The 15,971-nt window shown below is 39.0% G+C and overlaps 1 protein-coding gene across 1 annotated transcript in view; it reads right to left on the minus strand.

Annotated features, from left to right (window-relative positions):
• Positions 1–832: 832 nt before the first annotated feature.
• LOC139722963 (multiple PDZ domain protein-like) overlaps positions 833–15,971 on the minus strand; it is a 79,207-nt gene continuing 64,068 nt past the window's right edge. The window contains exons 23-38 of the mRNA XM_071634243.1: positions 15,321–15,413; positions 14,351–14,426; positions 14,016–14,100; positions 13,360–13,471; positions 12,731–12,880; positions 12,075–12,326; positions 10,759–11,047; positions 9,594–9,689; positions 8,591–8,704; positions 6,605–6,783; positions 6,073–6,156; positions 4,473–4,684; positions 3,827–3,971; positions 3,108–3,240; positions 1,978–2,074; positions 833–1,370 (exon numbers count right to left, since the gene is read on the minus strand). Of these exons, the coding sequence (XP_071490344.1) occupies positions 1,103–1,370; positions 1,978–2,074; positions 3,108–3,240; positions 3,827–3,971; positions 4,473–4,684; positions 6,073–6,156; positions 6,605–6,783; positions 8,591–8,704; positions 9,594–9,689; positions 10,759–11,047; positions 12,075–12,326; positions 12,731–12,880; positions 13,360–13,471; positions 14,016–14,100; positions 14,351–14,426; positions 15,321–15,413 (2,385 nt within the window). The 3' untranslated portion in view covers positions 833–1,102. The remainder of the gene's footprint in view (positions 1,371–1,977; positions 2,075–3,107; positions 3,241–3,826; positions 3,972–4,472; positions 4,685–6,072; positions 6,157–6,604; positions 6,784–8,590; positions 8,705–9,593; positions 9,690–10,758; positions 11,048–12,074; positions 12,327–12,730; positions 12,881–13,359; positions 13,472–14,015; positions 14,101–14,350; positions 14,427–15,320; positions 15,414–15,971) is intronic.

Consider the following 15,971-nt stretch of genomic DNA (forward strand, 5'->3'; position numbering starts at 1 on the left):
AGATATACTTTATGGGGTTAAAAAAAGGGTAAACTCCACTCCAAAGTTAATGCCATCTGCAGGAATGCCAATCTTTATATGGAAAGAACGCACAGAGTGGAATATATTAACAGAATCATAACATGCAGCACACCATTAACACCTAGAGGAATAGAATTATGTAGAAATCTGATAAGATGCCATGGACTGGACTTTGAGGCACAGTGATTGCATTGGAAGTACAAGCATTAGTTATGCACAGACAAGCAGATCTTCATGATAAAGTAAATGTTAGTGTAAGACTTAAGACTTGAACAATCCGAGCGGAAGAACGACACATTTGGTTTTGTTTGTTTTTTGTTTTTGTTTTTCACTGTCATCAAGATTATCATTATCATTGTTATTATTGTAATTATCTTTATCATAATATTTATCACTATTATCATCATTATCATTGATATTATTATTTCATTATTGTCATCACCATTATAATGATTATTATCATTATTTGAGTTTTGTTGTTATTGTTATTTTCTTTTTGAGGAGGGGGGAGCACAGGACAATGAAGCATTACCTTTTCATGCCAAGCATTACACCCTAGGACCAATGCACAATTCCAGAAAACAGCCAGAAGAACCACAGCCTCCCCCCAAAAAAAAAGAAAAAAAAAGAAAAAAAAATGGCAATGTTGATTTTCTTTATCTATGTTCTATATGGCATTTGTGCAAGTACTGTTTAGACAAATACATTGTAAATTGCTTTTAGGAGAACATTTTACTGAGTTTATGAAGAAAAAAGAACAAACTATGAGTAACCGTTCTCCTATCCACCCCTCCCCTCCCCCAAAATGTAACATCTGTAATATTTTCAAGATAAAATATTCTTTGGATTATGATGCTCTCTTAAAATCACATTCAACATTTGATCAATGGGTACACCTATAATCGTTGAAGGATTACAGAATTTGTCATGTGTCTGTTCACATCATCTTTGAGTATTACATACCACCGGTGAATTCACATGATATGGATAAATATAAAATTGTCTTATGGGAGTAAAAAAGAGAGTAGGCATACTGGGTGAAAACTGAGTTGCTTTGACGGAGGAGGTGTTCCCCCGTTTCCTAGGAGACGATGGTGAGGGTGACCTGGCCCCTGGCCTGCTTCAGGATGCTGACGGCCTTCTGGTGTGTGGCGCCCTCGAGCGATTCGTCATTGACGGCCAGGATCTGGTTGCCCCGCTTGAGCTGCTTGGTCTCTGCGGCGGCGCCCCGGTTGAAGACGGTCTTTATGTAGATCGGGAGGTCGCCGTGGGGACTGCCAAAGCCTCCCACGATGCTGAACCCGAGACCGTCTGGGCCGCGCTCCAGAACAATGGTCTTCACCGACTCACTGCAGAAGACAGAAAAGAAATCTGACGTAAACGATACGTTCACAAAAAGATACACAAAGACAATGCAAAATGTATGGGCCAACACACTTCTATATTGCTTAAAGGGAAAGTCCATCCTGATATTATGTTGCTTTGTATGAAAACAGGAAATTCATAGAAGTACATCAGTGAAATTTGGGGAGAAAAATCTGACACACAAAAATTTTTGAACTCAAAAACTTTATAGAAAGTGAGACAAATTGGAAACACTGTGTGAGCTAGGTGTTGGGCAGCTCTCAATTTGTTTTGTACACAAAATTTCACTAATTTCATCTTTATTTTTCTCAAACATTTTGGTACAAACAGAACTTATCCGCTACGGAGGACATGCAAAAATGTATTACACTTATTATATACCAATAAATTATCTGAAAAAGAATTCCTGTGAGAAAAATGAAAACTTATGACTTTTCTATAATCCTGTCTATCTACCTACAGTGTATCCAGCTATCTATCTATCTATCTATCTATCTGTCTATCTATATATCTATCAATCTACCTACCTACCTATCTATCTATCTATTTATCTATCTATCCATAGAATAATCTTGGAAGTGAATGACATACCCTGGTGTTTCATCAGGTGGCATCTCTGTGCTGGAACCAAAAGACTCTGCCTGTTGGAGGAAGGCAGCTCTAGCATCCACTGCCGCTCCTTCAGAGCCTAAACATCATGGGAAACACAGTCATGAATATTCATTTCTTAAAGGCATGATTTACCATTTGCAGATGGAACAAAAATCCAGTATTACTGCTTCAAAATAGTTCTAAAGTGTAAGTTAGGGACAGAAACAACCAAAGTAAAAATTTGAACCAGTATAATCAATGTTAAGTATTGTTGAATATACATGATGTGAACAATAGTTATAATAACTCTTGTTTCTCTATGTTACCTTTTTTTTTTCTATTTTTGTGTGTATTATATTAAGTAATGTAAATTATTGTAGAGTTTGTAGATATGTTGAATGATATGCAAGATTATGTTTTGATATGATTATCATATGTGTAAGGCGCTTAGAAACCATGTATTAAGCGTGGTAAAAATGCTAATTATTATTATTATTATTATAATAAAAATGTTTCGACACTAAACCGTCTATGGTTACGGTTTAATAAGAAAAATAGTGATATCTCCTTATATTTTACGCTTTATTGTGAAAATTTTATATGGCATGATGTTTTGTGATACAACTGACCGACATGTCTGCATCAAAAGTGATTATCTTGAATACTTTTAAAATCACTGCATCCAAAGGTAAACAGAACCTTTAATACCATCTATGAAATATACACTGTAACATGGCTGAAACAGATTTCTCACAAAGTAAGCAATGGATGTCACAAAATGCAAACTCCAATGTGAGATTTAGTCTACGGATGTCACATACACATTCCAGGGCAGAACCAACCAACTTGCCCTCTTGCCTGGGGTGACTAAAAATCACTGTTTGGCAACTAAAAATCACTGTTGGGCAAGTGAAATGAATAATACTTCCCTGTTGTATGAGGTCTTTATCCAATTGCCCATTCAGTTAAGTAGGAAATATATATTTTCTAATTCCTAGCATTCAATGAGATTCGTATTTCTATGGGGACATAGAAATGATACACACACCAACTGATCTGTAAATGCTTGGGGTCAGATTACGTACATGAATATACCATTGGTCACATGGCATGACGTTCTACTGTCTCACCTGTGCTTGACTCAGATTGTCCCACCATGACGGGCTGGGCGCTGACGACCGTCTCAAGGGAGCTCATGCTGAGGCGGGAACCTTTCTCGCCTGTCTGGCTAGATACCTTCAGGCTCACTTTGCCCGCAGCATTCTGGGAAACAAAGACCACAAAAACATCCAATGACAGATCAGCTTTTGATATAGAGCTTGTAATATGAGTGCTCTTGTCGTGATTACAAGACTGATTAAATGTTGCCCATCCCCAGAGAGCTACTACTGCAACATCCCAATTGTTTTGAACTTAAGGCCACAGCTCATATTCAAGATTTATGCTGTGACGATCAGACATGATAATGTGTAAATAATCAACAACAAATTAATTAATATAAAGATGGAAAAACAGGAGAGATGGTTTGAGGAATCTCATCATATAGCTATTCACAAAAGGGAGCCATAAAATGTATTTTTGAAGGACAACTGGACATAAAAAGTAGGAGGAGGAGAAAAGGAATAGAAAGTTAGATGGAGCAACAGGAGGAGGAGGTGGAGGAGGAAAGGAAGTGGGTAAAGCAGGAGCAGGAAGATGAGGATAAAAATACTGAGAGAAGGAAAGAGGAAGGAGAAAGAATGAATGTGAGAAAAGAGGAGGAAGGCTTTGTTGTTGTTGTGTTTTAAAGAAAGAAGAAAGAGAGAAAAATGGGGCTCTATACAACAAATAATTTTGTTTGTATCCTGACCTGGCGCAGAGTGGCTAGGGCTTCCTGAGGGATATTCTTCACGTTGAGTCCATTAACAGCCAGAATCTGGTCCCCTCTCATCAGCTGACCGTTGCTATCGGCAACACTGCCAGGCACGATGTCGGAGATATAAAGCGCTCCAGCTCTGCATGAAGAAACATCGCCATTGTCACAGCAGGGAAAGAACTTGCTAATATCTTGAAACAAGTCGACACATCACACATATATCATAATCACAATTCTTGACACAATGACATTAAAAATTCTATAACTTCACCAACATCATCATCATCATCGTTATGATGATCATCATCATTATCAAAATCACCAAAAAACATCATCACCATCATCAACCTCATCCTCATTCTCCTACTCCTCCTAATCCTCATCATCATTGACCAATCATCATCATCATCATGATAATCATTATTTCAATCGTTATCATATGAGTGGTCCAAATGCTCTTCAGGATACCTCCAATGAATAAGACTCTACAACTATCAGGATGGCTGACTTACACTATGTACAACTGTAATTTCACCACCATCATCACCAATTCTTTACTCATTATCATAAGAGTGGAGCAATGTTCATCAGGCTATCTTCAATGAGTAAGACTCTACTACTTTCAGGATTGCTGACTTACTTTCCGGCGATGCTGAGCCCCAAGCTGTGACCGGCCGGCTGGTGGAGAACCACGGTCATCACGTTCTCATCCTCTCCTCCCTCCTCACTCTCCCCCTGAGCCTGAGGAGGGCGGTCCTCGCGTAGCACCACCATTCTGACCTTACTGGAAGTCTGCCGGAGGGCGTTGAGCGCCATCTCATTGGTGGCATTCTTCAAATCCAGCCCATCAACCTGTTTGTAAATGGATAGATCAGAGAAGATAAATAGACTCAACACAGGATATTATACAGTGCACTCCTTTTATAACAAACACAGTTACAACAAAATTCCGGTCACAACCAAGTAAAAATTCAGGCCCTCAAATCATCAGCTCTATGTTTTTTATTGTTTATTTGTTCGGTTATAACGTAATTTCAATATAACAAAACAAAACTGCTGATCCCGAGGACTTCGTTATAATGGGAGTCCATTGTATAAGTGTTGTGATGTTGATTGGGTAAAGAAATGAAATGTTTCACTGTTATTTGAAGCTTACTCTATAATCTCTGTGTCTGGGGAGACATGATAATGTAACAACAGCATATTTGACCAGATCAATCAATTTGATCAATAAGTTAGAACAAAATTATGAATGTAACAACAGCATATTTGACCAGATCGATCAATTTGATCAATAAGTTAGAACAAAATTATGAATGTAACAACAGCATATTTGACCAGATCGATCAATTTGATCAATAAGTTAGAACAAAATTACAAATATAATTGATTTTTCACTCCTATTACAATCACCACTGCAAATGAACTACAACCATATTAGTCAGGATGATAACGGAGATGAGAGATATCACTGCTACCATGATTATCTCCCTTTATGACATCATTATGATCGCAATCTTTATTATGAACATAATAACTTTGGTCTCACACATCGTCTCCATCATTTGGTTTCACAAACATTCATATCTTTTGAAGTCATATGTGTCATCCATAAAACCTCCCCTGGTACAAATGTACCATTCCAAATACTGTACTACACTTGCTGTCAGAAACCCTTTGGCAGTGTAATTGTCATTGGCAGCATTAAATGTCAGCACATACATTGTACATTTTCACTGTCAGCATTTTCCCTCCTGCTACTGTAAATCCATGCCACCTTACACTAGACATCCGAAACCCACCCACCAACCCACCAACCCACCAACCCACCCACCCACCCACCCACCAACCCACCAACCCACCAACCCACCAACCCACCAACCCACCAACCAACCCACCCACCAACCCACCAACCAACCAACCAACCAACCAACCAACCAACCAACCAACCAACCAACCAACCAACCAACCAACCAACCAACCAACCAACCAACCAACCAACCAACCAACCAACCAACCAACCAACCAACCAACCAACCAACCAACCAACCAACCAACCAACCAACCAACCAACCAACCAACCAACCAACCAACCAACCAACCAACCAACCAACCAACCAACCAACCAACCAACCAACCAACCAACCAAACCCACCAATCAACCAGCCAAAACAAAACAAATAAGAAGGAAAAATAGCACAGTAAGTGTTGCTCTGATGTTACATAAAATCAGGCCCTACCTCTAGGAGCTGGTCCCCTGGCTGGAGTCTGCCATCCCTAGCAGCTGCCTCTCCTGGAAGGACTTCCTTCACCATGACAACGGGCTGGAGAGATGAGGTGGAGTTTGGTGGGAGAAAGGACAGAGAGTACCAGTAACAACACATTAAGTTTGCATATGAATTTTAATGCGAATAAAGTGAAAAAAAAAGATGACAAGTTGCAACCGAATAAAAATTCTGGTTGCAACCGAATAAAAATTCCGGCCGCAACATTTTCTTCTCTATGTCTTTTATCGTTTTGTTTGTTTTTAACGAAATTTCTCTATAATGAAAGAAAACTGCCAGTCCCGAGAACTTCGTTACAACGGAGTCCACTGTACTCTTTTATCAAGATAAAGAGAGATATTACTGTTTTCAGGAAGCCTGAAAAAAAAAATCAGAGGGACTTTTAATAGCAGCAGCTGCTCTGATGTACTTCAGTAACCTTCCAGGTATCACATGGGGACAGGGTTTGGACGTTGCCATGGGAGCATCTGTTCGTTTGTGTGTTTACCTGCGATGTGTCAACTCCTCCAACAATGCTGATCCCCAGCCTTGCGCTCGAGCCACAGTCAACCACAATCAGAGTCTTGTGACCTTTGACCACTGGGCAGGTCAGGGGGTCAGAGGGCGGGGCATCTGTGCTGGACTCGCTCGGAACGGGGTCAGCCAACTGAAGGGTGAACCCCGTGCCTGTAGGGTGTAAAGATTTTCAGGCAAGGAAATGATTTAGAAATTATAATGTGCCTTGCAAAAGAACACTTTGAATAATATTTCACACACAGATAGAAATGAGAGAAGAAAATTATATAACTCATTGATCCATTAAGGACATGTCCTCGGATTCTATTATTATTATTTATTATTTATTCATTTTTTATTTTTTGCTGAAAGTGGAACAAATTACAGTGTGAGCCTTAAACATGGCTGAAAGGAAGGGCATGGTTTGAGCTTTCAGTTTTATTCTAGTTAATTTGCTTATGATGCCAGCATCTATCAATCTCTCTCTTTTTTCAACATTAGATCTTGATTCACTCTTGGGCCATAAAAATAAGGAAATAAAATGACACTATTCAATTATTTTTATAACATTTGTATTTACCTCCCAAATATTTACATATATACCAGCTACATGCATCTTGTACAAATATTGTTATATTCAAACATGGTTGTGATTTCTTATTTCTGGTGAGGTAAATGTGATTATCAAGGGATGTGAACATATGCAGCATAGCAACTGTTAATAGTGAAGCACTATCTACTTGTTGGAAAGCTATGTCTACACACACAAGCAGGGTACACATAGGCATCAGAGCTGAAAATTGTGACACACAAAATATCTGTGGATCGTGATTTAATGTGCTCGACTGGTGGATATGCCATGTTACAATTGTACCGAGCACAAGAGGGGGATGCAGTATTATTTCATCTGCTGTCTTTTATTCATTTGCTCTACAGCTACAATGTGTGTTTGCTTACATCAGCTGGACAATTAATAATAAATAAATCAAGCAAAGCTGTAAAAATATATATCATGCTAATTCATACACACAATATACATGCATAAAACAAACATATGAGTCATCATGATTCCAATAGCAATGGTGGAAATATACATAAATTCATTCATACATCAAATATACAGAAGTATAACTACTGAAAAGAACAGTGTAAAGATTTTCACACATGCTGTCCTATGTGACTTTATGATTTATAATACACAGACACTGTACTGTATTTGCATAGAACTACATGTACTTAATAAGAGATTATCCCTTTTCAACAGAAAAGAACAAAATGACCTCAACTTCAAGCTATCAAGGGGAAATTCCAGACTAGTTAAAAGTTAGTTTAATATGAATGAATAAAATTTCATGAACACAACAGAGAGAATTTGATCAACTTAAATGGAACAAAAATTAAGAAAGTGATGAAATTATGAAGTTTCATTAATTTTTACAAAACACTCCTTGAACAGTCAGTGTGATTGTGCAAATTTGTGAACTGATGTCATCGCCTCACAACTTGCCATAGAATTTGTACACAAAATCTTCCCATTTTTCAACTTTTATTTTTTCAAATGCAATTTACATTTTTCTCAAATCCTAAAATATCACACTGATTGTTATTTTGAAGTTATTCAGTCAGGAATAACATTCTGTTTTACACTTTTAGATCAGAAAAAAATAAATTTTTGTCAGTTTCAGTCACAATCAACAAAAAATCTTGAGGTGATGTCTGACGTCATCAGCTCATTCATTTACATATTCATATGAAATGTTCGAAAAGTGCTTGGCAAAAATTGGAAAAACTTTCCAAATACATAACTTCCTCTAATCTTATTCTTTTTATAATTCTATTATCATCATTATTATTCTATTTCATTTCTCTGAATTTGATAAATTTTTGATTATCATGCTTACAAAATTTTTCTTTCCTTCCAGACAAAATTTTGAGTGGTCCAGAATTCCACTCTAAAAACTTTCTGGACTGGACTTACTGTCTCCTCTGTGTGAAGGTTCTACATCTAAGCTACCATGTGAGGAGGAGAAGGAGGAAGTAGAGGAGGAGATTTCTTGCAGCTCAATCTCAGGGTCCAGAGAGGGGAAAAAATCTGCCACCGCATGGGGGAAGGGATAAGGAAGATTAGTTCATGTTAGTCTGGTGTGGTAAGTTGAAAGATGGCATAGGTTTTGATTCCCTCCTGTATGGCTAAATGGATTAACAGATGAATTAAATAATGAGTATATAAATGACTATCTGGTAAGGAAAAATATTCAAAATTTGATTTCTTATATGGTATTTGCATAAACATGCAAATGTCAGAATGTATTGCATAAGCTAAATCTTTCAGCATAGCATTTACCAATATGAGTACTCAACAATGTAGTTATATCACATCAATTGTATGTGCAGAAGACAAGATGTTAAACACGTATAGTAATTGTGCACAATCAGAACATCAGTAGTTTAGTTTGAACTCTGATTGGATTTAAGCAAGCAGGTTATTAGCTAAACTATGGAGCATAAAGTTAAGCTTTGTTCCAGCAACACAATTCTTGCTCACATGTATAGTTATGTGGGTGTATGTGAAGACACACTATTTAGCAGTAAGCATGAACAGGATGTTATGATATAACATACATACACACAAACATATGGCAGGGCTCAACATTGGTAGTGGCCTGGTGGCCTGGGGTCAATGAAATTGATGTCAGGCAACCAAATTCTGAAAAAAAGGTAATCTTTTGGTGGCCTGATCAGGCAACTAAGATTCTAAATGGATTGTTACATTTGCTTTCATTTTGGGCCACTACTGGTGTACATGTCTTTTTTGGGCCACCAAAATTTTAGATTTAAAGATTTGACTGGTCCGAAAGGGCAACCAGATACTGATGCTAGCCAGATGAGCAAAGTATTAGTGTCTGATCATGATAACACTCAGTGAAAATTAAGCAGTGTTCTACAACATGTTAAAACTGGGATTCGATGGGTTAACTTACTACCGGGGTCCCGAGAGGGGCGAGAATCAAGGGAGTTGGAGTCATGCATGTACAGGGAGTGGGGCTCATCCCCCAGATCCAAGGCTGGGAAGAAATCTTTGGTAGTAGGAAGGAGAGACAGAGTGGATATACTAGTATACATAATAGTTGATATATGAGTATATGGCATATATTCCTGGATGAGATGCACTATACATCACGCTAGGGGCACTGGTATATATTCCAATAGCAATGTGCCGCTGCCAGACTACCACCATCAATATAAATGTACCTTTATAGTCAGAATACCAGTATACAAATGTAAGAGTAGATATAATCGTACCATAGTCAAATATGCAGTATTAACATATAATAGTTTTATGTACCACAGTTAAAATAAACAAGTATAGGGTATGATTGAGCGTGCAATATTGTTGCAATAAAGGCATATACTATTTGTAAAAGGCAACATAATCATCATGAGCACTTGTCAGAAAAGTGGTTTGCAACATATGATGCACCATAATGATGCACAACAGTACAATATTAGCAAGAAAATACAGTGGCTATTGCACCATGGTCTGGTACACATCTACAGCGTAGCTCTTGAATATACAGGAACCCCCATACTTATTTCATAGTGGGTGAACCTTCCTTTATGACAATTACTGTGAAACCAGTGACATTCGTGGCACGAAGCTTTTGCAAAGTGGAGCCAATGGCCTTTCAAACAGCATGAAACTTGCGTGAACTGCCGCTGGTATTCAATACATTGTGTAGACAAACACATTCGGATGCATTTTACTCTTGTGAATCTCGAGTCCTGGTGAAACTCGCTGGGAAAGTTTGATGCATGCATAAAGTTCTGGTTTTACAGTATGAGAAAGGGGTAATTCCAGATGAAGGAAAGTTTCCCTATAGAGTTTCAAGCAATGTTATACTTGTCTCTGGAAGACATTAAAAATGTTCAAACATACAAAAAAAATGTAGATACAAATACATTATAAAACAGTGGGTATTATGTTACAACTTACACGGGTTGTACTACAAATGTACCTGTTAGTTTACCAGAATATATCAATAAGCATGTGAGTAGGCCGAGAATTAGTTTGAGAAGAGTATGGGCAAGGGAAGGGGGGGGGGGGGGGGAGGGGAGTGCCAATGAAGAGATTGAACTGTCACTCACTTCCAATGCCAGCTTGTGTGGAGAAGGTTGGTGCAGACATGTCAGTCTGTGCAGTCTGGAAGGTGATGCCCCCTTCCACCCCTCTGGTACCACTGGTCCCTACCTCCAGGGGTGGGAACAGACTGTGGGGCTGGGAAGAAGGGGACTGGGTGGGCTTGGCCGAGCTGATGGTCAGACTGACCGTGCCCCTGGTGTCCTTCAGCACGCTGATGGCGCTCAGCTTGGACAGGCCGATGACCGACTTGTCATTGACTGCTAGGATCTGGTCCCCAACCCTAAGATGGCCTTCCTGGAATGTGGCAACAAGTAACACAAACTTGAAGTTTTCTTCAGCTCTACCTAAAATTTGAAGACGTTCATTACCCTCCAGTATTAAACCTATCACATTTGGACTTATTTTACACAGCCACTGAATAAGGAAGTACATGCATGCTTGTAAGCAAGATACTATAAACCCATGGCTTTACATCTTCTGAGAAGGAATAAGACTTGCATCTGTACGCAAAATGGACCAGACACAGTCCAATCATCAAGTTGCCGTACCAAAGGCAAAAGCACATTCTGGGGGAAAATTCACATAAATAAGCTATATCAGCTTGATAAGATCTACTCCTCCTAGAGTTTTATAATTATCAATGTTTATCATCATCACCATCGCCGTGGTTGCGACTCATCTTGCCAACTACACAGAGAGGAATAGGATGATTGTAAATGGCTATAGCAATGGCGCATTCAAAATAAACATCACACAAACAAGACAAGAACCACACTTTCAGTACACATAAAGGAAAGGAAATTCACAGTGGGCAAACACTAAGCCATGGTGAACTCTCCTGCATTCTTACAATGTCTAAAACATTCTCAGGGGTGATGCCGCAGTATACGTATGCTTCCCTTGTTCATATAATGGTAAGGTCAATGACCTATTTAATCATATCAGTCTCAGCATTTTCCTCCTAATAGTGCCTGTCATTATCATTACCCCACATACAGTCTTATACATCTAGAGTTATGTGCATCAGATCTCCTCATCATCATCATCACCATGGTTACGCCGTATCTTGTCGACCTACCCTTATCATTACCCCAGTATTGCCAGTCACCCAATTTAACACCTTGGTAACTAGGGGACAGAACAGCAGCCTTTCAAATGACCAAAGGATGTGTGCACCTGCTGGAATTTGAACCAATGATCTCTGGTTTCAGAGAGACAAAAGCCTATAGCCACCATACCACGGTGCTCCTACCAAACTACTAACATCACAGCATCACCTCAAATCTTCTCGTCCTCGCATCCTCTCATCAGCCCATCTCACCTTTGCTGCCGGTCCTCCCATGGTCACATCTTTCACGAAGATTCCGGACAGTCCCTTCTCGTCCTGGTTCTCGTAGATGGCAAAGCCCAGACCCCTCTGCCCCTTGGTCAGCACGATGGTCTGGACGTTGGGGTAGTCTTCCGGTTTCGGCGTCGGCTTCACCACCGGAGCAGGGGCGGGGTCGGTGGAGCTCTCCCCAAAGTCCTCCACATCAAAGGCCTCTTGCCTCTCTACAACGGTTTGGATCGAGGTCTGGTATAGAGAATTTTTAAATAGGTCAACAACAACAACAACAACAACAACAACAACAACAACAACAACAACAAAACAAATAATGTGGAGAATGACACCTGTATCTGCAGCACCTGCAAGCAACGGTTTAAAGTCCTGAAACCATCTAGTTTGCTACTTGCAAACTCATGGTAAAGACAGGCCTTAATAGCATTAAAGAACTGAGGGACAGCCATGCTAGAAAGACAGGTTTGGAGGTGTAACTTTGTTTATGGAACCTAAGATGGCATAGGCTGAAGCTAATACATGCCCTCGAATTAGTAGTAGTAGTACATGTAGTAGCAGTAATTACTAAAGTATTCAATTGCATAGAGGTATCATCCTTGTCATATGGGGGGGGGGGGGGGGGAGCTGGACATACATACCTGGTTGGGATAGATGACCGGTGGCACTGCCAACTGTTTGATGGCGGCCTTGTTCCTCACCAGGATGATCTTGATGGTGCCAGGGGCGAGACCCTGGATGATGTTTGAAGCGTTTTGGTGGGAGTGGCCGAACACCTTGATACCGTTGATCTGTTAGAGTTGAGGGAAGACAGGTACTGGGAGTGTGTGAGAGGTTCCTGGAATTTTCCACTCTTGTCCAACAGCAAGAAATGTGTCACATCAATTTTCCAATTTATTACCACAGCACACTCTAAAGTAGAAAGGATTATCATCATCATAATCATAATCATCAAGACCATACTATCAGTAATGATGCCTGTCATCTGCATCAGTTGAAACATCATCACCCAGAGAATTAATATCAAATTAGATCAGCATTCCTGAAAACATAAGAGGACTACAGATACCTCCCTGGCACTTGCCCTACAAATAACAAATCATTCTACCAAACATAGTCACTGCACTCTGTATCTTTCTTTTCATAAGTAAAAAAAAAAAAAAAAAATCATACCATCGTACTATTGCCATGATCACAATCATCACCATCCTAAACTACAGTTACATAGTAGTGGCATAAGCACAATCAGTTACCATGGGAACCACCATACCTCCAGGAGTTCATCACCTATGAGGATCCGGCCATCCTTTCCCGCTGCTCCAGAAGGGTTGACCCCAACAACAAACACACTTGTCTTGTTCTTGTCCTTGTTACCAGCCAGGCTGCAAAGAGGTGGATGAAAAGAACCAAAACAAAATTACAGGATGGCAAAAGAAAAAAAAAATCCCTCCTCTCTTTTGATTCTTTATCATTACCCTGTAACTGATGAATGATTGTAAGATATTTGACCATAAAATCATTTCAATAAATCTATATCAAATGAAATCAAAATCATATCAAGTCGTGAACATTCAATTTAATTCAGATTAGATCAAAGTAAATCAAATAACGTTTAAATCACATCAAGTACTTAACATTCCAGTCAATTCAGATCATGTCAAGTCAGATCAAATTAAGTCAGATCAAGTCAGTAAAATCAAGTCAGTCAAAGCAAGTCAGATCAAATACAGTCAAGTTGAGTCAAGTCGAGTAAAGTCAAGTCGAGCCAAGTCAAGCCGAGTCAAGTTGAGTCAAGTTGTGTCAAGTCGAGTCAAGTCGAGTCAAGTCGAATCAAGTCAAGTAAAGTCGAGTCAAGTTGAATCAAGTCAAGTCGAATCAAGTAAAGTCAAGTCAGAAGCTGGAATGGAATTGACCTTCAAACCCTACCTGAGTCCCAGTCCCCTGTCTCCCTTCTTGAGTTCAATCACATGCAGCTCTCCCTCCAGATCTTTGTAGCGCTCACTCACTTTCTCTGTGGATGGGTAGCAAAAAGTTCACAGAGTAATCAAACTGACATGACAATGACATATTTGAAATGAAATGATAATGATCTGTGAGGCATTGATAGCTGAAAAATAATGCACCATAAGGATCAGTCATAGAAACATGCATGAAGTTATACACTTTCTACTGGTACTTGTACAAGGAAAAGAATTTGATGTACAAAACTGCAACATACCGGTAACTTTACTATTAATAAAAGAAGAATAACTGGGACTTACTCCACGTGTATCCAAATTCGTCCTCCGATTCGCTGTCCGTCTCTTCTCTTCCCTCCTGGCCCTCCGGCACCCGATCCTGTTCAAAAAGTCACAATTATAAACATTACAAAACTGAATACACGTGGGACTATATTACAAACATTACAAAACTGAATACATGTGGGACTATGCAGTCATTGATACTCATGCATTCTTAAATGGAGTGAAGCCAAACTACAAGTCGCACACTAGGCACAAAAGTTGTATCCTTGTATCAGGCAACAATTGTCCAAAGGTCCAGTTGTTCGCGGACATCAACAAACCAGCATTACGATATAGTAATCGTACAGTATGACAATACACACATTATTATCTGGGAGGATGTGACACAAGTGGTGGAATTACAATTCATTAATTTCAGCTTCTCTTTTAAAACAACCTGATACCATTATACATGTCATCGGTCATGTTCATACAGTGTCACTCAAATGTGGATGCACTTTGCAGCACAAATTTCATCAGGTGTATACATGGCATCATTACCTGTTCAAGCCAATTATTTATCACATGATAAGTAGAATTTAATGTCAGTACGTCATTATGACTAATGGACTGCTTTACAGAAATCCTTCAGCTGCAAAAGCATTTCTGCACATTGTTGACAACGTAAAAGAACTTGTACTTTTACTTCTGATGTAATATTCATAAATGAGAAGTATGAAAATAAATGAATTGAATTGAATTGAACTGATTTTTTATTTCCTAAGAAAAAATAGAATAAATCATTTTGTAATATGACACACAAGACTGTTTCATAACAAAACATATATTTTTTCTTTTTAAAGAAGAAGTTGTGAAGAATTGACCAAACTCGTCAAAGTCCAAGATATGTCCAGTGATAGAAAATTTTTGCAAAATGCAATTAAAGAATGCTTCCAAATAGCTGCAATGCTCACAAAGCAAGCTCATAGTGTTTGTTACTTTGACTTACGACTAGACCGCCGCCATCGGGCTCATCTGCTCCAGCCTGAATGACTTTGGCCTCCACGGCAACGACCTCTCCCTGACCCCCATCATCCTGCAACTACAAGAAACAAGATCAAAGTAGAGGAAAAGACAACAATTACAAGTAAAAATAGTGTGCAAACTTACTTAAATTACGAGATACATGTACATGCGGGAAAAAAAATACATGTGAGATCTTGGCATTGCAGTAACTACACTTGACAAATATAATGAGTGATTTGAACATTAATCAAAGAAGTAAGTTTTCATTCCAGTCTCATACAGCAAAAGGAGTGTCTGCGGTTGAGTTTAAGGGGAGGGGGTGGGTGTGTGAATCCGCGGATGATAACATTGACCTGGTATGACTGCTCTCTGTAGTAGCTTCTCTTCTTTGTATAACATTTTGTAGCTACACACTGTCACATGCTGATAAAGGTATATTTACTATCATCCATGTTAAACAGTAGGTTTTTACCACCATGCTGGACATTTCTTAGCCCACAGCTTCAGACTACAAATAGGCATTTTACAAAGTAGGATGTTTGCCAAATAGATCAAATACACAAGTCTTATTTTGATATAATTTTACTCTTGCAATACTCTATATGAATAAAAGATTTCTGACAAGCGTTCACAC

The sequence above is a fragment of the Diadema antillarum genome, unplaced genomic scaffold (genome assembly GCF_040938485.1).
Source record: "Diadema antillarum isolate AM-2024a unplaced genomic scaffold, OU_Dant_1.0 scf00000178, whole genome shotgun sequence".
Lineage (NCBI taxonomy): Eukaryota > Metazoa > Echinodermata > Echinoidea > Diadematoida > Diadematidae > Diadema > Diadema antillarum.